The sequence below is a fragment of the Lagopus leucura genome, unplaced genomic scaffold, assembly GCF_019238085.1.
Source record: "Lagopus leucura isolate 7727_CA_CO unplaced genomic scaffold, USGS_WTPT01 Super-Scaffold_100015, whole genome shotgun sequence".
Lineage (NCBI taxonomy): Eukaryota > Metazoa > Chordata > Aves > Galliformes > Phasianidae > Lagopus > Lagopus leucura.
The window spans coordinates 12,323,128-12,348,636 of NW_024962269.1; the positions used below are offsets into that span (position 1 = coordinate 12,323,128).

Here is a 25,509-nt window from a genome sequence, read left to right on the forward strand (position 1 = left end):
CTTATGAAGTACAATCTCATGGTCCAGAAAAGCAGCCAGGGTGGAGGAAATCTCAGTCATGGTCCAGCTAATCCTATCTCCTGTTCTCTCAGTGGCCATGCTGATGGTGGTTAGTGTAGTGTGATATGAATTGCAAGTGATTTAAGTCTCAATTCGGTGAATACTTGCTTTCTCAGAGTAACCTGAAAGTGTGAGAGATAGCCCTGAACCAGAAGGACAATTTATAGATACCAAATGAGCGGCATGTTAATATTACCAAAGCTGCTTCTTCATTGCTAATATCTTAATGTTAAAGAGTGAAGAATACTAGCTTGAATTTCTGAATTAATTCAAACCTGCTTTAAGGTGATCATCTTCATAAGGCAAATTCCTGATTTCTTCTGGCATGAGTGATGTTGACTGATGACTGCGGTTCAGTGAGAGTGGAACTGGAGGGATCCACCTTGCAGTTCTTCAGCCATTCACTGATACTGCATTTGAATATCTAGCATTGTTGTGAGGAAGAACTATGAGGCTCTGTTTGATGGACTGTGAAGATTTACTTTGAATGATCTTCTTAGCATTTGTCTGGCTTTGTTGTAGAAGAAATGTATGTGCTTGATTGTGGAAATATGTGCCATTTAAGAAAAGTAAATATTATAACTGCATGTTTTCTAGACACTGTGTAAGAGTGCAAATCCTCAGTGGAGGGAACAGTTTGATTTTCACTACTTCTCTGACAGGAAGGATATGTTGGACATTGAGGTCTGGAGAAAGGATAACAAAAAGCACGAGGAGCTTTTGGGAACGTAAGTTCTTTTTTGGAGGGGGGTTAAATGCAAAAGCTGATGTAATTTATATTACGTTCATTTATATTTAGGTTGGTACCCCAACTTATTGCACAATCTCTTGCTGTTTAGAGCATCATTTGCAGGGGTGACCTCTCAGGTAATGTCTCTCTCCTTACTGATACCAGGTTTTGTCCTGCTGCAGTATTACGTTATAACTTCAAATTCCCAATCTCAAGTCACACTAGCAGCGGACATTTTGTGGGCTGGTTAGTTGAACCTTTCATTTTAATTTCTTAGTAGAAATGGAATATGGCTCCTACTGTTAAGTCCTAATCTTTTTTTTTTTGCCTGTCTAATTCCATCCATTTCTGTACAGTACTAGCACAGTCTTAGTTCCCTAGAGATAACTTCAACTTTCTTCCTATTGCCCTCATCTCTTCTTTTGTCTCCCCAGACTGCATCTGTACAGCTGGATCACTGATCCAGCCCCTAAATTCTCAGGGTCAGGGGTGCCATCTGCAGTTGTTTGCATTCTTACCTGTCGATTATTTCACAACTTGTTGACTAAATACCAGTAACTAATAAGAACATCCTCTTGCTTTAAGTATTAAAATAGTTTGAAACTATTCACTGAGAAGAACAATCCCCTTTGGCTCTACAAATGTTTGTGGTTTTGCAGAGCAGGAAATGCTTTCTGGCTGAATGCTGTTGTTCATCACATGGAGAAGTGGCTGGAGATGAATTTGTTCCTTCAGTTCTCACAGTTACTTTTATTACTTCTGATATTTTCTGTTTAGAGTTAAGAAATGTAGCAGTGTTTGTGGCCTGCCTCTGTTCAGTCTCCTTGATGCAGGAGGAATTTCTCCTTATATTTTTCCCCTTATTTTTTTTCCTTTTCAGGCAGGTATTCAGCGTGGCAAAAAGTGATCAGCTTATTCTATAAACAGTGGCGTTATTAAGGATTTCAGCAATGGGAAAGCTTGTGTCTGTCAGATTTACCTTAAAGTTATTTTTGCTGTCAGTGGAAAGAAAATATTGCTGTTGCCTTAAGCGCAGTGATTTCACTGTAGCACCAAAACAGGAAAAAAATATGCGAGATTTAGCAATGGCATGTGTAGGTGAATACCAAATGCATAATGACCAGCCTCGTTTGCACAGTGTAGAAACTTTTGAAACCCCATAAATATTTTTTTAATCTGTGGTTCAAGTGCAGTCTAATCTGGAAAAGGTTTTCCTAGGGAAGAAAGCATTATGAGAGCCATGTTTATTGTCACCGTGACTTCCAAGTTGAGTTTTGAATTCTCTGGATTTCACAACTTTGCTGTAAGGAAAGAATCTAAGTGAAATATCCGTGGGTTGTACACAGTCATTACCTACAGCATTACGTCCCAACTGCTTTCACCTATTTTCATAATTTTAAGGAAAAAGCTAAATCTGCTGGATCTTAATAATTCTGTGGTTAACTTGTGGAATTCATTATGTTCTCTCAGGGCTGTGTAGGTTGGACTCTTGGTTTGATGTTAAAATAATGAGTTGTCACATGCTGCTGAACTTCTGTGGAATAAAGACTTCTGTTCATTCCATTAGGCCCACAATTTCATGTAGTATGAATGCTTTAAGCCCCTGGAACGTCTCTCCCAGGCATAATTTGGTTTAAAGGTAAAATATTCTTGAAACAGAGCCTGAAGTGCCCGGGAAGCTTATGGAACATATAGAATAAGAAATGCATTGGACCTTCAGTACTAAACGCTAACACCTGGGGCATTTATCTGCTTCTGAATTAGCGAAGTTGTGATTTCATCTCACCCTTCTCCTATTGTGCAATGAACCCTCACTGTCAGGGTGTGCTGCAACCTAAATTATTACATTCAGCCAACCTACATTGTCCTTATATTTCCATTGGGATCCAATTTCTCACGTAATATACTGCAGCACTGAGGGGGGTTCAGCTGCCAGAGTCTGACACTGGGGGGTGGCTGTTCTTTGGTGCTGGATGAAATAATCCCACTATTTAGTCTGCATGGAGCTGCTGCTAACGTTTATGGAGTGCTTTTTGTGTCCTTTGGGATAGGAGGCATGCTATAAATGGGAGATGATGTTAATGTATATTAATAAACAAAGGTGTTAACGTGTGCAGAAATTAAATTTCACTGAATTTATGTCTACTATACGTCAGAATAGGACCATGTCAACCATCTCTCTGGCACCTGTGGCATATGGAATCCCTTTCCAAATATTAACCTTAGGCACATCTTACTGTATACTGATGATGATTCTGACCTCTTTTGTGAAGGGCTTCCAAGGCTTCTGGAGGAAAAAAGGCAACTATTTCTCTTTGCATTGTCATATATACTTAGGTGTATGTAAGGATACTTACCATTATTTGATGGACTGCTTGGAAGTGCTGAAGCCCAGCTCTTCCTAGTGAAATCTTCACATTTTATTCCTTGGTAAATTAAAACAAATTTAGTATATACTGTTCTGAAGTAAAGTTTCTCTGCAAAATTAATTGGAAAAGAGTGAATAAAAGATATGGCAGATAAATATAAGGGCTGTAAGCCATAATGTCAAAAGAGCAATCTTAAATGAAAACTAAAGCTGTGGCATATTTCTCTACAGGACTAGAGGTCGGTATAGAGGCTTAAGCTTCTATATTGATCAAGAGAAGGAAGAAAATGGTTTAATTGAGGTAACAGACCTCTATCCTCTGTAGAACATGCGTATGGTCATGTGTGAAATATTATGCCTGAGTTTAATTCCTTGATTTATGGAAGGGTGACAACAAACAGAGCCATTCTGTTCTGAAATAAAGTTACTACATTGTGAATTTAACTCAGGAGATCATTTGCATCTCCTCAGGTGCAAATAATCTGTGGATTTTGCTCTTTGCATTTAGATCTGGCTAATTTTCAGCAAAGCCTGTGGAATGCCTCCATTAGTTTTATGCCGTGGTCATCCCCATAGTCTCTTATTGCTTTCCTGTGACATAATTATATATATAAGGTCCTTCGGATATGAAGCTGAGAGATGGAAAATGGAGGATTTCTCTTTCAGGAGGGTGGGAGATAATAGACTCAGTTTAGAAGTGTAGAAGTGCTTGTGTGAAAATTTCTGAGTGTATTCATAGTAAATTGAACATCTAATTGCTTCGTCGAGATGCATCCATTATAGCCTAATCAGTTGCCTCCTATAACCTAAATGAAACATTGTCTTTTTTTCTTAAGCCTTTCGCCATTTGCCAAGTGCAAATGTGGATTTTCTCTTCAGTTCCTCAAAAGAAACTGCAGCAGCATGCCATCACCTTGAGTGAACACAGATGTTTTTAGGAAGTTAGCTTGCACGGAAATCAGACATGATTTGAGGAAGAAATGCTTATACTCCATCTCCTGCTGCTTTCCCCTCCACATGTGCATCCCTCCTACCCCCACACCCTTATACTCAATCTTTTCCTTGACCTTTGGCTAATGAAATTCTTTGAATAAGTGAAACAATTCCAATTTGCCAAAACAAACTGGAATCGTATTTAACTTTGTCTTTAAGATACAAGAAGTTTCTAAGGTTATCTTCTGGTGGGAGCTGCACCATTCTCTGAAAGCTTTGTCTTTTCTCTCTCTTTTCACATGGACAGTTCTTAACCTAAAAATCAAACACAGCTTTTCCTAGTTCTGCATTGTGTTTGAGTGGGTGTATGAAATGCTGATGTGGGAGATGTGGCCTGTGTGGCCAGCTGGACCACAGGCCAGCTGGGTAACCCTGAGTTTCTCTTCTCTCCTGGATTCAGACTCTTCATTTGTAAAAATAAAAATATAAAAAAAACAACAACAAGTACAGTCCCCCTTTGCACTGAATATGTACGGTATCGGTAACACTGCTGTTAGTGCAGCTGAGGTGATGTTGAACTGAGGGGTGAAAATGACGAGGTCTTTCTGAAACGCTTGCCTTTTTCTTTTATTTTTGGTTTGTTTTCTGTGCATTTTCTCTTGTCGTATCTTTGAGAAGAGTCTAGGTATAGCAATGAGCTTGAAGTGTAACCTCTCGCACTTGGAAATTATGCAGAGACAGCCTACTTGCTGAACTGTGTTGAAACTCTTCCTGGCTTATTTTCCTTCTCTTTCAAAGCCACTTGAAAGCAGTTAATAAGAGTAAACTTGCAACCTGTTGTGTGCTCAGCATGGTGAATGATAAAGAGCACACTCAGAGCGAAGTCATCCCCATTGACTCTGGTCAGAAGCTTACACACAGAGCTGTGTTTGAATACACAGAGCTACTGGATGACTTACAAACTCATCAGAGCAATGAGTTTCACTTCGTAACATAGCTTGTTGGGTTTTCAGGCTGAAATGTTGGTTGTTTTTTTTTTTTTCCCACCTCCCTTAGCATTCACAGAAAATAGGCTGTTAAGAAGCGGAAAGCACACAATTTATAGCAGATGGGTATAAACTGCTCCAGCTCTACTACTGGAATGGGATCAATCAGGAACACTACATGCACCATTTACCCAGAAGAAACCCACCTGGGGGAACCCTGTGGAATTTTAGCCTATTAAGACAACACCTTAACAAGTTTAGTTTAAATAAAAACTTGTCGGCAGGCATTAAGCGGAGTGAAACCTCTCTCCCTCCATCATCCACTTGCCGTCCCTTGGAGGAATGTGACTCCCCTTGCACTGTGACAACAAAGCCTCTCCTTCCTGCTTTTGTTTAGCTTGTTCTTGAAAGCCAAGACCCACAGAGGTTCAGAGAAGTTCCACTCTATTTACTGGACTTCTAAATAGAAGGCATTTAGACTTTCAGTTGCATTGAGCTGCTCCCTTCACATGGATGTCTAGCGATCTCCCCTTTAGCCCATCCTTATCTTTTATTATTGTCTCTTCATAAATGTTTCTCTTTTTTTATTTTATTATTTTACATCAGATTAATGATGCATACAATGCGCTGAGGGTGGGGGGAGCTTTCAAGGCAGCCCTTTCCTCTGGGAAATATAACAGTACAATGAAAACGTAACTCTAGTAAGGCTTGTAAAAGAGATTGGGGCATACAGTATAATGTAGCATAAAATCGAGTATGTGACTTTAAAGAAACGAATCTATTTTAGGCTAATGTCTTAAATTTTGTGTTTGCCCCTTTCCTTTTCCCCAAGGCGAAGTAAAATTCTTACAAATCCATCACAAAGCACCAGGGGATTTGAGAGGAGAAGTGAGGCAGGCTGGAATTTTCTACTGTACAACCCAGACCTTTTACCTTTGCTTTACCAGTAGGTGAACCAGAAAGCAAAAACCAGCATTAGGTACAATGGGAACTGGCTGCTTTGTTTTCCATGTTTAGTTCCTTATGGGCATACACACGTGCATACCTCCACAAAGCTTTTGTTGCCTGCTTGCTACTGAAATCAATATTAAATATTGCTTTATTTTATTTACTTCCTCTTATTCATTAACCCTTGGCATTGTTGTTCTAGATGTAAAGTTGACATTTCTGCCCTGTCAATGAAGCAGACAAATTACTTAGAGCTGCCTCTGGAAAAACATCCGGGGTCCCTGATAATGCTGATTGCTGTCACCCCTTGTACGGGAGTGTCCATCTCTGATCTGTGTGTCTGCCCTCTGGGAGACCCCAGTGAAAGAAAACAGATTGCACAGCGCTATGTGAGTTTGCATTTCTTTTTTTTTTTCTTTTTTTTTTTTAACCCCTTTTCTGCTTCTTTTTGCAAACCATCCAAAACTGCGACCAAAACGAAGACAAAAAGAGAAGGGAAAAAAGAAATAAGATTTGTCCAGTCATAATAGCATGTCTCTTACCACGGAAAACTATTACTTGGAAATAGTTATTGTCTTTAGAATGACAAGTAGATTGGCAGGGCGGATAGACTAGAGCAATTTGGATGCTTGTATTTGTTGAGTTTTAAGCTAATGCTTTCCTTTGAAAACTTGAATTATGTTAAGACCTTATCATGAGGAATGAGAGACTTTGAATATCAAGGAAAGAGAAAGTAGTACTTAGTTTTCTTTTCTCCTTTGGGATGATATGGAATATGTTTTGAATTTTCATGTTTGGGTGGACTGATTCATTTGATGGCTTCCATGCTTCAATCCTTTTAAGCTGAGCATGAAAGAATAAGCCTGTCTCTCTGTAAAATGGGGTGTGATTCTGAAGCACGATGAATTCAAATAACTTGATAACACTTTGAAGAGCACCTGATTTAGAGTGCTATCTTCCTAGACCCATGCTGCTTCTCCAGATCTACCTCTGTCTTGTATTTTGTTTTGATGGGCAGATGATATTTCCATAAGCAAGTAAAGTTCCTTCAGTCTCCATCATGAAATTAATGTGTAACTTAAGTGAACTAAGAATCCTCTTAAGAGCTGCTAGTTGAGATGTCATGAAATTTAGGTTTTGCTATGCGTTGAGAAGCGGATAGTGGAAGGATGTACACAGGTATTGGCTGCTAAACTGAAATGCTCTAGAAACAGGGAATGAATATTAGTAAACCATTTTGTAGTTCATCAATTTGTTTCTTACTGAATTACAACTTAATGTATCCTAACAAAATGTTTTTCTCTTTGCAGAGTATAAAGAATTCCTTTAGAGACATGAAGGACGTTGGTTTCTTACAGGTCAAAGTTTTAAAGGCAGTTGACCTCCTGGCAGCAGATTTTGCAGGTATTCCATTTCTGTTTTCCAGCATCTGATGCAATAACATATTTGGAGTGTTATTTACACTGACTGTTGAACAAAGGAAAGCAAATCTCATTGCTTCTTTGCAGTGTGAAGCCTGCCCCAAGAAACTGAGATGCAAAATATCTTTGACTTGCACTCCCAAAATGTGGGGGACTAACACTTTTTAAAAATACAACTTCATATTGTTTCTCCAGGGAAGGGCTAGAAATTGATATTGTTGTGTACTGACTGCCAGGATATTATTATTTTTATTATCATCTTCTCCAGGATTCTGGAGACCTTTTAATTCCCCTTTGTATCTTGCAGCATCTCGTAATTCACAGTCACAGCATTGTGTGTTGTATATTTGCTGACAGTCTGCTTTTTTTTTTTTTGTTTTGTTTTTTTTGGTCAAGGATAACTTGTTGATAAAGGCAAGAATGATGCTAGAGAGAAAACACTCTTGCCCCATTCTCTGGAATTCATGCAGACAGTGTAACATAAGAGAACACTGCTCCTAAAATAAGGACCAAAGGATAAAATCCAACATTAATCATGGTTCTATTTCAGTTTCAATTCCCTGCATCGGGAGAGATTTCTGCAGATACTGGTACTTCAAATAACTGAATAATTTAATTTGAAAACAAAGGAAAAAAAGCCTTCCAATAAGGAAAGGTAGCTTGTGCAGCAACTTTGCAATGGCGAATCACGACCTTTGTCAAATGACAATGCTAGTGCTGTATCAAAATATGTATGTGGTGTTTAGGGAAAGAACTGAGCTTAGGAGGTTTGGGGCTCTTTGGAAAACTTCACCGATGCTAAAGCAGTTCCATCGGTGAAGGATTTGGCTTCCTTTCCCTCAGTTCTTAACCAGGAGCATTTGGGTGGATTATGAACATTGGAAGAGACGCACAGGTTCTTGATTCTGCAATTGAAAGACTTTTCATACAGGGTTTGTGACACACATTCCTTGTGCATAGCGGGGAATGAAATTCTGCTTAAGTAAAAGGTTACTCAGTCTGTCATTATATTCAAAATAACCCAGGCTTTGAGCCTGATTCATGAAGCAAATGACAAATTGTTTTTCAATGGCAGGGCTGAAAATATCCTAGTATTATGCTGTAATAGACCCACCAAATTGCAAAAGGATGCAGCCATTTTAGGTAAAAATAGCATAATTTCTGATCATGTAATGAGAGACATAAAGATTAATTATCTGTTCTGAGCCATTCATAAATGATTAGTGCAGCAATTATGGGCTTCCATAATAGAGCCCTCCTAGAGCAGTGCCATATTTCCTGCATTACCAGAGAGACTGCTCAGATTTATTGTTATTGATAAAAGTAAACTCAAAGTCCGGCTAAAATCTGATAAAAGAATAATTGTGGAGACAATAAGAAGCACGCAGATTTCTGAAGGCTTAATAAAGGAACTGTCTGAGCGGATGGCATTCCCTCCCTGTGCTGTCCCACAGCAGTAACAATTCTCAGGTGTGCAAACTTCTGGAGGTGAGAAGCATTGTGTCACGTTATACCTTGTTCCTTACTTGGTGTGATTGGGAATTCTGTTTGCTTATGTTAATGCTGTAGATCTGAAGTGCAGGTTTCTATCCCGTGGAAACAACACAGCTCCTGCTTTGATCAGTGTTTTGGAAATCTGTACTCTGCCATTTGATACAAATTTTAGGCAAGTTTCCGCACAGATTTACCAAATATGTACAAGCTCTTCAGGCAGAGCCAGCCCAGTTTGAGCCTTCCACACTTGAATATTCCTAGATAATAGTTTGTTGATGTGAAAATGACTTTCTGCTTTATTGGATATTTTCGGCGTCTGCATGGGAGTTCTTCTCAAATGCTGCATTTGCTCACTGACCAAAAAATAGCATTCAGAATATCAGATTATACAGTGGGATTGTTTTTGGCACGTACCAGTTTGCATTTCAAGCAGTTTCTCTGAAGTGCTGCTTTTCAGGGAGTGGGCACGTAAGCTGAAAAAAAGACAGATTCTAGTAGTGTACACAGTTCTTAAATTTTACCAATATTGAACTAGTCAATGCCCACTGTTTACATACTGAAAAGATTCCACATTATTTCGTATATTTTTAGAGTAAGAACCTTAAGAGCCCTTCATTAATAGTAGATTACAAAAAAAGAAACCTTTGGCTTTAATATCTTCACTCTACTTCCTAAATCCCTGCATTGCTGCTGTACTTCCTTGCATATGTAGAAGTTAGGCTGGGTATTCTGTGGCTGAATTGTACATGAAAACTGACAATGAGATTAAATCAGATACTGAGTCAGACACACTGGTAAACGGAACTCTGCTCATGGTGCAAACTGCTGAGCTGCATTATACTCTGAAAGCTACAAATTCATGCAGCGTGCTTTATCAAAACCATATATTAATGCATTAGCAAACATCTGCACTGTAATATGTCCCACACCAGCATCCTTCTCTTTAGAAGGTTTTGTTTACCCTATTTGGTTTTTGGTTTTAAATACCCTGCCCGCTTCACACCTGGATTCTGCAGTTGGATCTTTTAGTTGATTTGGGTTTTACTGAAGCTGCAGTGCTGTGTAGGGTCTCCTTAGCTTCAAGGATTTGCTCACATGGAATTGGCTGATGAAGTGATACCGATACAGACACAGTGCCATGCGTCTCTTCTTGTGGTGTGCCTAATTAATCCTGTAATCAACTGGAGAAGACCACACACTCTAAGAAGAGGGTGAAAGAGCTGTAACTGAAGCTCTGGCACTCTCCTGAGTCAGAGTGACAGTACTGCTTTCATGTCATCTGAGTAGTTGTCAACTTGAGGAGATTAGAGATTACTCTCTGTAAATCTCAGATTTCAGGTATTGGAGCAAAGACACCTGAGTGGATTATAAAGTGGTGTTGATTTCAAAACTGAAGACGCAGTGGTGATATCGTTTATTTAGCACAAGTCATTCCACAGGTGGGAGGCAACTTCCAGTTACCTTGACACCAGTCAAGTTCGGTGGCTGTACTACAACGAAAGAATGCATGCTAACCACAATGACAGGTTCACTTTTCTTATTTTTTAATTCCAGTCTGATTTTCTTTCCATAGGTAAAAGTGATCCTTTCTGTGTGTTGGAGCTGGGAAATGACAGTCTTCAAACACACACCGTTTATAAGAACCTCAATCCAGAGTGGAACAAAGTTTTCACATTGTAAGTGAATTGCTTTTGAAAACATGATGAAACACCAAACAGTTAGCAGCTTATCTATAAAAGCTATTGACTTTGGAAAAATACAAAGGTCAAGTAAAAGATATGTCATTTTTTCATAGTGAGAAGAGGATGTTGGAGAAATATCAAATATAACTCAATTGGAGCTTTTTGCCTTTTAGTAGTTCTTGCATGGAGTTTATTAATAGAAGTCATTAAAAGAAGAATTACTGTGATATTTATAGGAAGAATCATGACTGGACATAATGGAGTTGTATCTGGATCCAAGAGATAATATAATGGAAAGTTATGACCAGATACTCATGCCTACGTTTTCCATAATTTAAAATAAAATGTTTCATGGCAGAATACCTCATTTAATTTATAAGCAACAGGAACAATGTGAGCTCTAATTTTCTGCTTGTTTCTTATGAATTTAAACTAATCAAAGATTGCTTAACACAAATTAGAAGCTTAGATTTTTATGAAAACAAAAGCGCGTGTTTTGGGGGTGAATTCATGAGTAAGAAAAAGTGGTAGTTCAGTTACTGACAGTCAAATTCTTTATCTTCCTTTATGCTGAAAGGTTTTGTGAATATCTGATTGAAATGAATATCTCCAAGGTTGTAATAGTCTGTGTCAAAGGAGGAGATGGTGAGGGCTGGCAGTCGAGCATTTGTAGCATTTATAGAAGAATGGAAGAACAGTTTGAGAATTACAGATTTCTTGCAAAAGCAGCATTCCAAAACACTTAGCTGGATGCGAACACAATAAAAAACATCAGATCTCTTTGATAGAAGTACTTTGCTGGATTTCTGTTTAATTCATGGATGCAGCTGAATGCATGTCTCTTGGAGTCCGTTCCTTTCCTTTGCTTTGTCTGTTTTCAGGAAGTTCCCACTCGTTGTTTATTCTGTGATGGTGCCAACAAATGAGTCTTTTTGGATGTTCGAACAATAAAATAAACCTTAATAAGAATCCCAAATCTTTTTTTTTTTGTTAAGGGAAGTTTGTTTCTATACTTCCTGAGAGTCTCAGAAATGTCAGCTGCAGGCTATCACTAACTTTCTTATTGCTGGTGCATGGCCACTCTGAGCAGCAAATTCACAGAGCCCATCAGGTTCCCTCAACTCTCTTTAGATTTCTTTTTCTATTTTTTTTTCCCCTTTAATCAAGATCAAACTACTTAAAAGCTATTGGTGATGATTTAGAGCAGAGTGGATTGTTCTTAGTGAATCCCTTTCAGATGGAGCATTTAATACCACCAAAGAGCCTTTCCTGTAATACTTGGTTATTCTGCAACGCACTTATTGTGTCACACTGTGGGTTTCTTAATATTTTATACCACTGGTGGCTATGATGTATGGAAAACTGTAATGGTTTGTTAGAGGTATGTGGAAGTTTGGTTGCTGAAGTGAGGGGGTTTTGATGTATTTTAAAGACAAGGTCTTGTAAATAGTGCATATGTCATGCAGATCGTTCCTGGGTCACACTGAAGAACACACTGTGGCTGGAGGGACACGCAGGTATCTTTGAGCTCCTGACTCTGCTCTGCAAAGAGCAAATCCACAGTGTCAAAGGGAGAGGTTGCATGAGCGGGACTGCCCTGAAATGGCCTTCTAGTGAGGATAGCTGCACTGATTTAAATGACAAGCAGGTGCCATGCCATGTGCCTCTTCCTTTAATTCTAGCATGTGGTAGAGGGAAAAGAGGAGATAATGAATGCAACTCATAAATCAGCTCTGGTTACACGGGTTTTGCAAGCACACACGTAACTTCTCTGAAATGAGTCTGATCTACTAATGATCTGATAAGATACTCAGGATTGAGTACCTGCTGCCACACTAGTTGAAAATTTGGATTGAATGGAATAAAAATATTGTACATTTGGCCTTTAATTAGGGTTGTTAGGTTTATTATTTTTGAAGGTTTTGCTCATAGTTTAAAAGGAACATAATAGCTCAAGTCAAATGAAATTACATGTTTTGCTTCTTGGATTATTTTTCACATATGCACATATCCTGGAGCCTGGTTTTGAACTCAGTACTGGACCCCTCCTGGCCACCAGCTTTCTCTGTTTGAGAGAAGAGTTAATCCACCCTTACAATCAACATAGATGCACAAAAAATGCCACCGTCTGGTAGTTGTTTATTCTTCACCTAGTTATGTGACTGCAACACGAGGGGAAAGCTTGGGGAATATCCATCATTTGATTCAATTTTTTTGGAATTTAATTAAACGCTAGTTTTATACTCCAAGGTAATACAAACTTAATTAGTAAAACAGCATTCTCAGATCTTTGTGGGGAAGATTGCGTGAATGTGTATCGAATATCACTGTTTGTGCCTGCCCTTTTCATTACAGCCCTATTAAAGATATTCATGACGTTCTGGAAGTGACAGTGTTTGATGAAGATGGAGATAAACCCCCTGATTTTCTTGGAAAAGTTGCTATCCCTTTGCTGTCTGTAAGTTACCTTCATACATCTTTCAAACATTGGTGGTTTCACTGGGAACGAGTTGTGTTTCCATTCTTCTTAGTGTAAAGCAACAATGATTTGGAGACAAACAGCTTTAGTGACCTGTATGTGCCTTAGCTGGCAGTGTTTGTAGTCCTCTTTAGTGTAACAAGCATTGCCAGCCCATTTTAATAGAAATTTAGTTGATTGGAAAGAAAATTGCAGAAGTGTCTGTACTTCATCAGCACTACATGCCATGTAGGTCTGAAAACATAATTGAGTTGTTCTGTGTGTTTCCACATCATCTTCCGAAGGTAACATTTTATGCATGTCTTTGTTCTGTCTTGCTTCTTTTTGCTCCAGGAAAGTAATTGCACATCACAGTAGGATTGACTAGAGATAGCTGTTGTTATTGGCACAGCTGAATAAAATTACCTAAAAGGGGTGTTTTCTGCTCCACAGTGCTTTTAAAGACGGGTGGCTTTTGTTCTGTAAACAAATATGTGAAGAGTGAATGCTACCACGGGAGTATAAAATCAAAACTGGAAACAAAGCAAGCTCAGGGGAAAAGAGTTGCTCTGGAGATGAAGGAGTGTTAAAGGTTTTTCTGAAATGGCCAAAAAAAGGCCAAGCTAAAGAGAAGGGAACATGAAAGGGTTGTTATAAAGCATTAATAGAGAAATGGGTCAAAGCAGTTTTGTGTAGGGTAAGACTGATTTAATTTGGAACAAGGCTGGTAATAACAGAGTAAACCAGATCAAGAGGATGCAAACAGCTCCATGTGTGTGTTTGCAGTATCATAGAAGGTTCTGGTAAATTTTGCAGTAAAGTTTGCAAATAACTTTCTGGGTTGTTGCTTTTGTTAAATCAGTAGCTGAGCATAAGTCTCATGGACTCTTATATCATTCCAGTTCTGTAAGCACACTAACTTCAAGCGTGGGATTTCCCTTGAGTTTTGAAGCATCACATTTTGCAGTCGATTCCTTATAGAAAAGAGAGGGTATTGCAGGCTGTGCATGGGTACTGCCTTGTGCTCCATGCAAATATTCATGCTTACGGCATATCACACAGTGTGAGCAATACTTGCAGTAGTGCAAACCTTTTGGTAATGCACAGTGTGATGCTGTGGGTAATAGCTCTCCTGAATAGGCAGTTGGTGAGTCTTGATTGAAATTACAGAGTACAAAATTGCCATATTGTTTTGAAGCATTCCTGTGAAGGAATATTCACCTCTGCAGAAAGGCTGGCACGCATCTCTCACATTCAAGGCAAAAGAGTTTGACTCTTAGAGGTGGGCAACTGCAGGGAAAGCTCTGTTGTGGGAATGAGTTAGTGGGGCTCCATCCTTGCTGAAAGTGGAGTGATGGTAAGTTTCTAGAGAGAAAGCAAAAATTCCATTAAATCAAAGCAGCCCCTCAGGGTCAGCTGGGAAATATATGGACGCAGGTTAGGTAAGGGACCAATCAAGATCAGAAGGGGGAAGTTGAACTACAAATATTTGATGTTTCCAAATAAATAATGAAATGCCTGAAAAGCTCTTGAACCGTTTTAGAAAATATGATCACAGCTTAAAGAATGCTTTATAGTGGTAAAGGAACAGGCTAATATGCTCCAGTTCTGTTACTATTTTGTTTATGTATATTTCTTGTGCATTCAAGTCGAAAGCAATGTGGCTTCTGAATTTCGTCAGGAACGTGTTTTTATGTTGATTTTCATCCACTGTGTGCTTTTTCTGAGCTATTCTGGAGTCCAGATTGTGGGCATACTTGGGATACAGAACCATAGAATGGCCTGGAGGTGACCTTAAAGGTCACTAAGTCCCAGCCTCTCTGCTGTGGGCAGGGTTGCCAACCACCAGATCAGGCTGACCGGGGCTCCATCCAGCCTGCCCTTAAGTAAGGTGGATAAGACATGCGTGAACTGCAGCAGTGGCTGTGGGGTAAATACCGGGCTTAAGGAGCCTCAATGCTGCATTCAAGCAGCAATGCTAGGCAGAGATGCTCTATCCATCCATTAGGGCCAGAGACCTGTGTGCTGCTTGACTGGGGTCACTGTAGGCAGAAAAAATAATAAAACTTCCATTTGGGGACTTTGTGGAATGGGTATGTTCATTTTATATATTCGTACCTTGTGTTTAAGCTGCCTTGTATTCTGTCTGCCTCCATGGCTTACACTGCAAGTTCTGTTTGAGGCTGGGGATGCTTTAGATTATTTGTCTATTTTTTAGTGGCTTGAGTCTTCAGTATGTCCACTTTCAGAACAATATTAAAGTCAGTTTGGCACGAAGGATGATTTGATGTTTACAGGGAAGGAAAACTCTTAACATCTTTTATTCCATTTTTGATCACTTGGTTAATTTTTCCCCAAGTCCTCATATCTCTGATGTTCCTGGAAGAGAGTGGCTGGAGCAGCTGCTCTCCTGCAGACCCTGTGCTTGCCAAATGGTCTGCATGATCGGCAGCAGGCTGTGTGGGCTCACAGTGAGAAGATGTTAGAGTTGGATTTTCTGTTGATTTTATAGGCATTTGTCAAGTATCCCTTAGGAAGCATGTAACAAGGCAGAGCAGGGGAGTGCATGTGTGTGGTAATGTCCAAATTCTATTCAGCGTAGGTTTTTTGTCCAAAGTTTGAGACAAAAAATAAAATAAAAATTGTTTATGCTTTCCCTTGCCAACTGGTTTTCTTCCTTCCCATCCAAACTTCTCTGCCTCCTATTTCAGTCAAATCTAGCATAAATATATTCATCTCTGCTTCTGATTAAAAACATTTTGCACCTATTAACTTGGTTCAGACAGAGAATGGCAATTTTCTAAGCTCTTATTCTTGAAATTTCGACGTATGTTGTGAATTTAGCTATAAATTTGAATCTATCCTTTGAACCATTTAGATAAATATGTTGAAAGTGAACAATAGTTAAAGATTCAAGGAAACCTCACAAATCATACAAGTTTAATTTCTTAGGCCTAATATTTGGCTTGCATTAGGTTCCTTTTTGAAATAGAAATGCATTTGCCTCTTTGTTCCTCTCATGTAAGTTAAAAATGCACTGGCCTGAGTTGTGAGCTGTCAGCACGTGAAATCAGTTTCCTTCAGGAACTGTTCATGGATGGCTTGATTTTCTTAGTGAAGAAATGCTTTGGATAGGGTATACGTTGGAGGGTTTGGAAAAGTTTAATTTGAAAGAAAACTTTGGTTTGAATGTGTCCAGAAGTCTTGCAGTGGCATTTTGCAAACATGAATACACCTTCATCATCCCATTAACTCAAAGTCTCTGTGATTTTTTTGTGTACTAGTATTATGTTTGTGCTTCCCAGTCACCACTGACTGTGATCTAGGCTAATGGAATTCATTAATTAAGAAGCAAGCACATTTGGCAACAGAAGAGGAGCTTTAAAGTGACAGGAATAAAGCTGAAAACTTCACATTCTTTTGATGGGCATGATGACTGCATGGTTGCTTTGTTTCTCATGGAGCTCTATTAATGAGCAGTGCAGACATGGATTTTGATAGCATTGTACCAAGTTTGGTGTTTTCTCTATGTGCAGATAGTTGTGGACAGAAGGAGTGAAGTAGTGATTTGCCTTTTGCCATTTCGCAAAAATGAAATCTAAATGCAGAGCTTGCTTTTTACTTTTAGCTTTTCTGCGTTAATCAACCTATGGCATTTTTTCTCCTGCCCTTCTTTATGTTGAGCGATTCTCCACCTCTAAAACATGTAAATGAGACTTCATCTCAAATAGTGTTCACAGCTCCAGATATCCGCAGTCACAGAAGTAGCAGATAAACTGAAAAAGATGCAAATTACTGTTACCAGTATTGAACAAAATGGAGCTCTGTTGTCCAACAGTGACCTGGAGAATCTGGCTAGGAGAGGGATTGGATTCTCAGACATTGGGCAATGAGAGGGAAAACCAGACCACTGAACATAGCAGGTTTTTGTGTTAGAAACTGAAGAAGACACAGGAAATGGAGAAGTAAGGCAAAAAGTTAAGTGCTTCAAGAAAGGAGTTTCATGGGTTTAGTGATTTTTCTTTTTGTAGGTTTTAGGGACTTGAACTAATTATGAAAGTAGTCCTTCCCATCTGTGTTCATTTGTGCCCTCGGTCTTACTGAAAGCAGCCAGGTTTCTGTCTGTAAGGCTCTGTCTTTTTTGCTTTGCTTCAAGAGGCTCCTGTCTCCTGGAGGGCTGCAAGCGAGAGGCATGGGATCATATCGTGTGCTTCAGTAAATCTTAAAGCAGGGTATATCAAATATCCTCATGTAGAAAGACCTTTGAGTGAAGAGTTGTATGGCAGGCTGGAATGTTTTTATCTGCTGAGTTATCAGCTCAGAGTAGATTTCAGCTGCGCCCTTTTTTCAGCAAACAGGAAGAGGTCTCTGAAATGTTTCCAAGTGCAGCACAAGGTCGGTAGCTAAAGATACAGTGGAAACAACTAGCATGACTTTTGCAAGCTTAATTGTCTGAAACATGGCCTGGATTCAGAGAACAGACACCTGCCAGTTGTGATTACTTATCACTTGACCATAAGTATACAGCCTTTTGCAGGAGGAAGGTTTAGAGTTTGAGAGAGCTGTGGAAATGCTGAGCTTATATCGCAGAGGATGCTGTGCAGTAGATCATCTGTTCTGATTTTCACTTCTCTCACGAACCAGAAATGTTGGAATGAAGGTAAAAGGCATCACTTCCAGAAAGAAAAGGACACCTTTTTTCTGAAATAAAATATTGCCTTGACAATGCTCTGCTTATTGAAGATAGCATTGATGGGACAATGTGGGTGTTTTTTTTTTTTTTTATTTTTTTTTTGAGTGCTACTTGAGGTCTTGGCCCCAGAGTGCTCCTGGGGCTTTCAGCATCTCCTCACTCTGCCTTGGAAGCTTGGCTGCCTGCTTTCAGACAATTGACCCCATACGCGTTCAGTCTTTGGACATCAACCCTCTGCCAAGAATCTGCATTTCTATTGTACTTCGGGTCCTAAAAAAGGTTATTAAAAGCAAAATGTTTGGGGGAAAGAGTTTGGGATGAATGAATGGACATTTTGTATAAAATCTAATGAGCGTATATTACAAGGCTGAGGAGAAACAAAAAAAAACCTCCTTACTCATATCCAGGTGGATCAAATATGTGCCTTGCTTTCATCTTTTCCTGGGGAAATATGTCCTTTGATAAGAGAAGGTGTGTGTCTATAACAAGACAGCTTTATGTTATTCAGGGCAAATGGTATGACATTGTGCATCAGCAATGAGCTCAAGCAGGAATATCAGAGGTCCCAAATGCTTTAGATGAATTACCTTTGGAGAGTAGCCATTACCCTTTCTGCACATCACGGGTGTTGATGTACAGAGGTTTAACCCAGCATTGTTCTGTCAGGTCATCGATATATGATATTGAATCTGCATCAAAGCTGGATACGGAGTGAAGTTTTCTTAAAATCAATGTACAAAAAAAAAAAGCCACTAAACCATATTTCTTTGAGACAAGAGCAATGAAAAAACACCCTTTGCTGCGTAAGGGTCCTGTCTTCTCAGTGTTTTGTGTCATATCAATCTCGGCTTTCGCTATTTCATTAAAATTCCCAAGCGGTCAGAAGGTTGTTGCTTAATAGATTTAGCATTGGCTGGCTACATCAATACTGTGTTTAGTCACATTTGTTTTACTGGGGACATCTGTGGGAAGAGTTTAGCAAATATATTCACTCATTTGAAAGGAACTTGATGCACTTTGGGCCTTGGCTGTGCTGTGGTCTCATGCACCTGAACATCTCCTTCCAGCTGGGAGGGCAAGCTGAAGCACTGCCAGAGGTTACCTCTGCTTGAAGTGCTCCTGTAGATAGAAATACAGAGTGCATGAAGAATTTTAGCTTTGCTTCCAGCTGGTAACTTCTGTGTAGAGAAGGAAGTATGATACAGAAGCGGTGAATTGTACTGTTGAAATAGTGCTGCTGGTATTTTGTCTTTCTGAGTTGATTCAGAACACAGAAATACCCCCAAATATCAGAAATTTTCATGGGGTGAAAATGCTGATTTTTTTTTTTTTTTTTTTTTTTTTTTTTTCTTTCTGATGGTAACTGTGTCTAATGAAGCTTATCAGTGGGATTGGTACTACTATCCTTCTGTGCTTATGGGCAGTCTTGATTGTTGATTGAACTCCAGTGTGTTCCATGCAGCTAACAAGCTTTCAAAGAATGCAAGCATTAGTATTACTTAAGGAGACATATATACATGTGTGTGAAATTAATAAGGGGATAATATTGATAATATCTCTTGAAGGACCTCACCTGTAGGTGTTTTCACTTTTAATTCCCATATTCCTTTCCATTCCATTCTTGATGCTTTTACATAAGTTAAACAATTTTAGACATGGCTCTCAGGACTATTAGTTCAGGTATCTAGTGGAAGGTGTTTTGAGCAGCAGAGAAATTTGATCTTTCTGAATTGAGGTTCCTAGGACCTCAGCACAGGGTGCGACATTGTCCGCAGCTGGAGAGAATATGTGAGTGGTTTTTGCAAATAGCAGGGATAGGAGAAATTCTTCCTCCTCCTCTATGGGAGGAAGAAGAAATGGATCCCAAATGAGATTAATATGACTGCTTGTCTCTTGAGACAGAGGGAAATGTTGAACAGAATCTAAACTCTGGCCCAAAAACAGAATAGTTCTGGATGCTCTCTTCTGAGCACAGTTCAGACGTGCTGTCAATTCAATCTCTATGCAGTCATGGGTGTTAGAGTTACCTTACACCTTTTGCTGACCTGCAGTACCATAGCATGTTGCCAAAACTTTTGAGAGACTTCTGTTTGACTTTTTTTTTAATCAAGGTTTTTTCTCTTCATCCAAATGAAAATGCCAGTTTATAGCCAATTGCTCTTTTCTCTTGTACTTCTCTCTCCTTGAAGAAGGTCAAAAGCTAGGAAATCTGTATTAATTACGAGACCTTCTCCTTCCTTTTATTTTTTCTCACTGAATTTAGCAGTGTGTGCAGTGCTCCTTCCTTACTGGCTGTGCTCTTAAAATATGTTGGTAAGAAATATATCCAGATGGATTTCCACGTGTCCTTACTGCTGAGTTATGGAAGCATTTCATCCTAAGAATAAAAAGTTGTAAGAACTTTTTGTAACTGAAATACATGAAAATTCAGCCCCCAAATTCATAAATAAGAAGAATCAATAGTTACGCAGTGTTGATAGGCACTGGATATCTCTGTCTCTGCAGACACGCTGCTAGGAACAAAGCTTCTTCTTCTATGCCTTCTTCTGGTGCCGTTGCATTAGATCAAAGCAATAATAATCTCAAGCCAAGTCCATTTGGCCTTTTATCTCTTCTCAGACGAAATGCAATTTTCAGTTTGGAAAATGAAGCATCTTTAGTTTCTGAATAACTTGGAGTGGTTTTGTTTTCATCCCGTATCTTTTAAAACTGTTTCTGCGTTTGCTAGGTGGTGATGAGGGAACTGTTGAAGTAGCAGAATCCTTTCTGATGGGTAAACAGTACTTTATATGGCAGTTGGTCTGAGGACCATCTGATATGAGTGATCCTACGAACGGGGTTGGCCACTTCCTTTGTCTTTAACTCCAACCCTTTGTGTTTGTCCTTACATTGAAGGCAGGTTCGTGATCGGTGCCTGTTACTATTAAAGAGACTCTGCAATTGATTGCATGGCTCCCAGCATCCTGTTAAGCTCAGCTTTGGATGAAAGCATAGTAAAAGCTGGAATTCCTGTTTGGACCCTGATGAGGATGCGAACTTGGGCTTTATGAGAGCCTTCTTCCTTTTTAACTGTCAGCCAGGAAAGCCGTCTACCCTTCGACGAGCTGTTTGGTACAGAAAGGGTGGAGCAGCATTGGGAAGGAAAGTGACCTTTCCCTTGTAACGTGAAATCGCTTGGTTCCTATTATGCCTTTTTTTTCCTCCTTGCTCATTTCTGCCATGGTTTATATGAGTGCCTCTTCTAAATGCCAGAGCAGCAATAGCCGTTTTAAATATGGTTGCAATTTCATGCCCCCAAATTTCCTCCGTTATCTTTAATCTTTGATCATTACAGTCCCTGAATGTAGCTTTTTGGTAAGCTGCAGTTTTTTATGTTACTGCTGTTTAGAATTAACTGGTCTGCTTCCTAAAAAGCCAAATGTTTAATCAATACATATCCTACTGTGTATAATAAATACATTTCTGCCATCACTTTCAGAAGAGAGAATGCTTTTGATTTGAGCCAAATAGTTTACAAAATGGTGAGGGAGGGAGGTTGTTTTTCTTTTTATAGGCGTTTAATGTGATAGGGCCAACCGGCAGATTAGAGCATGGAAATAGTATTGAAATTCAGAGGTGGGGGGAGAAGTCTCTTACGTGAATTAGTTAATTTTGAACATTTGTTACATTAACATTCATTCCACTTAAGCTGATTAATTTCTTTGGATTGTGTTCGTTTCCTGGGTAATAATTTGACAACCTTGCAGTAAGCGAAGCATTTGAAGTGAGTTCGTGTACTGGGGTGTGCAGTAGGTGGGTAAGTTGTTGTCGTGGCTCTTTTTCTGAACTTTGGAAGAAAAATTCCATTTTCAACCTGTAATAACGGAGGCTGATTACTTCCCATCAACTCACTGGCTTCCAGGGCAGAATTTTCAAACTGGTTATTGCATGCACTGCTCTACTATAAAGTACAAGGTTTGTAAATTAAAGTTGGACCATAAGAGATTTAATCTGCAATTTTATAGGTCTCTAATCCAATGGTCATTTTGTATTTCAGGCTCTGAGTGTATTATCATGGTTTGGGGAGGATTTCTGTGCTTGTGAGGTGGTTGTTTTTTTTTTTTTTTTGGTAGTGTCTTTTAAAATTACATTGTAAATTACAGCTGGGAAAATATTGATGCTTTTTCTCTTCCCAATCTATAGATCAGAAATGGCAAACAAAGTTGTTACATGCTGAAGAATAAAGACTTGGAACGTGCTTCAAAAGGAGTCATTTACTTAGAGCTGGATGTCCTATTTAATCCCGTAAGTTAAAATATTTTCTCTTTGCTTATCATTTGTGTAAGAGATGTGGAAATATGTGCACCTGGGAGGGAGGTAATCGATCCTTTGAAAGCAGGAACCGAGCGGGAAAAGTCCTGACCTCACTGCATCTGGTTGCAATGTTTCATACTGTGGGTGAAGAGACATTGGCACATCCTAACGCGACAGCCCATCTGGGTGGATGGAACAATGCAGGGGCACTTCAGGACTTACAGTGACCACAGGAGCTTTAGGAAGGAGGTGTCAATTGCCATACACCAGGGCTTCGTTTGCAGCAGCCAGAAAAGGGCTTAATGTTTAGATTATTATGCATTACTTTTAACACCTACTTCCTCCCAAAAAAGCTGACCCACAATGTTCTCTTCCCAGGGTGTTGACAGGAAAATTAATGAGGCATGTATGTGGTGCACTTAGTTTTTAGGTGGCTGAGTCAGTCTCAATTGTTTATGCCCTCCAGCTTTGCTGAATGGAATCCCATTTGTTAAGGCCTTTGTGGGCTGTGCCGCAGCTCTGCCTTTGCCAGCCCTGTGGTACAGTGAGAGTGGTTAGCAAAACTCCAGGGAACAGGGCAGAAGCAGTCCAGGTTCTTCCACCTATACGTATTGAACGTGCAGGATGATGAATACTTATTTCATTTCCTCCGTAAGGTGCCCTCTTGATTTCTTTTAGTCTTCTCCTAGAAATCCCTTAAAAGAGAGAAAAATCCTAGTGCTATAAAGAATAATGAATTTAAAAGTACATGACTTTCTTATTTATTTTAGATCAAAGCAACTATTAGAACATTCAAGCCCCGCGAAAAGCGCTTCACTGAGGAGAACCGCAAATTTTCTAAGAAGGTAAAGGTTATCTCTGGGCTCAGCTCTGATGCTTACTTGGGAAAGATTTGAGTTACTGTGGCCAAGAACAACACCCATTTACGTGTAAAACACTGAACACATGTAAATTCTGTGCATTTTGTTGTGTTTAAAGGCTTTCTGATCTAGTTTGCATCAGTAGTTCGGCTTTGTGCCTCAGAACAGGGAAAATGATAGTTGTGGGTAATGCACGGTTAAAAGCACCTGAAGCAAAGCACAAGCCCTGTTCTTTTATTTCAGAAGGAAGAAACCAGATTTACATTAGTTAAAAACTCTACAGATTTTAGAACGATGACTGTTATCCTTTTAAATAAAATAAAGCTAAAATTCTCATATTTATTTCTATGGATGAATCTAAAACATAGAGAAGAGGTTCTGTGTTTGGATTAAATCATATCTAGTCCTTAGTTCTGAGGCATTACTATATTATGGAAATTGCAAGGGAATGTAGGTAGGTTTCTGTTACTGTTCTATTTAGTTTTGGCAAGATGTTGTTTTTGTTTTTTCTTTTTGCTTTATTTTCTGATGAATAAGGAAAATCTGGGAGGTATGAGTGTAATCAGAAAGCAGACAGGAGCAGGAGAGTGCCTTTGAAATAGAAGCTTTATTTGTAATATGTGCCCTGGCATGCATTTGTAGCTTAAATTATCCCTGTTTCTGAAGCAATGGTAGGATATTAGAGTGTTTGATTAAACTCTTCTCCTCCCCTCCTCCCACTCAATATTTATCAGATCTTATCGAGGAATGTTGATCGTGTGAAAAAAATCACCATGGCAATATGGAATACAATACAATTCCTTCGGAGCTGTTTTCTTTGGGAGTCCACGGTAAAGAGTATGATAGCATTTGTGGTAAGTGGATTTCTTCTTTTATTGGATGTGGCTAAGTGATATAAGATCTTGAGTGTTAACGTGCCATCCTCTCCACCAGTCCAAAGCCATTTATCGTTTGCAGTTATTGGTATTTTGTAGCTACACGGCTGCAGGGTGTGCAGTTTTCAAAGGCAGCCAGGTCAGTGTTAGGTCTGCTGGACTTGGAAATTGAACCTTCAGAAGCAGCCTTTTTTCGCTATGTGCAGAGGCTCTTGTTGACCTGGGCCACCCATGTGTGGTCGGTGATAGACTGTAAGGGCTGTGACCGTATGGCTGTTCTGTTTTGGCCCTTCCAGAGCATGGAAATTGGATGGTGGGAGAGAAGAGAGATGGTGGCCGAGAGAGTAGGCACCATCTGCAGTGAGATGTCGTTGGTTGTCATGATGCATGAGGAGGCAGTTAGCTGCAGGTTAACAATGTCTGCTCTGCCTGCTGCTACCACACAGCATGCTGCATGTCCCCCTGGCACATGAACAGTTTTGCCAGTTGCAAATTTATCCCCTTAATCATCACAATACATTTCTTTCCTTTTTTTTTTTATAAATTAAGTATTTATAAATATGAAAGGACAGAGAAAGGCTGGTCAATGAGTTCTTCTCTCTGCAAAAAAAAAGCCAAATTCTCTACCTGCCATTCCCACTCTCTCCATTTTCCTCTTGGTAGTAAGCACCCCATTTGCAGTTTTCTCATAATCCATGCAAGCACAGAAAGGTTTTGCATGGTTTTGATTCAGTGGTGTGACATTTTCGTCGTGCTTGAAATGTTTGGCGTGCCATTAAAGGTTGCAAAATCATTTTGTGGTGGTCCAGCATGCAAAAAGAAAGCTTTTGAGTGTTGATTAAGTAAAAGGACAGCCACGTCTTCAAGATTTCTTCCTTTTATACTCTCTGCATTTTAAATCACCTAAAGGCTCTTTAGAGGAAGACACTTCACAGTGTATTTCTTGCAGATAAGTAAAGTGATGGAAAGAAAATCAGAGCAAAGACCCTGCAAGTTATAGACATGACATGCACTTTAAGATAGGACAAGAGGATCTTTTCTGTGTGTTTTTTTTTCTGCTTATTCAAATCATATCTAGCATTAGTGGCTCAAGAGCTGCTTACTAATACGTTAAAATGTTGTCTACTTTGAAGACAGAGATGCTAACTGATATACTGTAGGTTGTGCACAGATACATTGGAAGTGCTCAGAGAAAGAAAACTTAAATCAACCTAGTCTTGCCCTTTGGGCTTTAAGATGGTGGCTTTCTTGAAAGAGTTGGAGCTGCTATGCATGTGTGTTTGTTTGCAATATTTGGTAGCTCTGAAACTTCTCTCCATGTTGTGAAAGAAATCTACATGATTGTGCAAGGAATTGTATGGTTGTACACACAGGCTGCAAAGGTAGTAGGGACATAGGTAAAATCCCAGTGCCAACACTGTTCCATCACTGTTAAACAGGAACCTAACCATGTGCTTAGGAGATTTTCTCCATCAGGAAATAAATTACTTGTGAATTAAGGCTGTGAAGTTTGTTTTTCTGGACTTAGGAAAAGTTTGTAAGTGGTAGAAAGGTATAAAAATAAGAATCTGGGAAAGTGGGTCCACAGAAAAAGGAATTCATTCAAGGTGAAAAGGAAGATGAACAAAAGAAGTGGTACGTTACAAGTTACAGATGTTAACATCTTTACTGGGTAACATAATGCTCCTGGTTTCCTACAGGAAGTGGG

The 25,509-nt window shown here is 39.3% G+C and overlaps 1 protein-coding gene across 5 annotated transcripts in view; it reads left to right on the plus strand.

Annotated features, from left to right (window-relative positions):
- The window catches only part of MCTP2 (multiple C2 and transmembrane domain containing 2), a 258,369-nt gene that overhangs the window by 189,391 nt on the left and 43,469 nt on the right, over positions 1-25,509 (plus strand). For 4 of the 5 annotated variants that reach the window (XM_042876283.1, XM_042876284.1, XM_042876285.1 and 1 more), the window contains 8 exons: positions 658-788; positions 6,228-6,414; positions 7,336-7,429; positions 10,514-10,616; positions 12,978-13,080; positions 21,956-22,057; positions 22,837-22,911; positions 23,661-23,780. In XM_042876283.1, coding sequence (XP_042732217.1) covers positions 658-788; positions 6,228-6,414; positions 7,336-7,429; positions 10,514-10,616; positions 12,978-13,080; positions 21,956-22,057; positions 22,837-22,911; positions 23,661-23,780 — 915 coding nt within the window. The remainder of the gene's footprint in view (positions 1-657; positions 789-6,227; positions 6,415-7,335; positions 7,430-10,513; positions 10,617-12,977; positions 13,081-21,955; positions 22,058-22,836; positions 22,912-23,660; positions 23,781-25,509) is intronic. The other variant, XM_042876287.1, reaches the window with a different exon arrangement.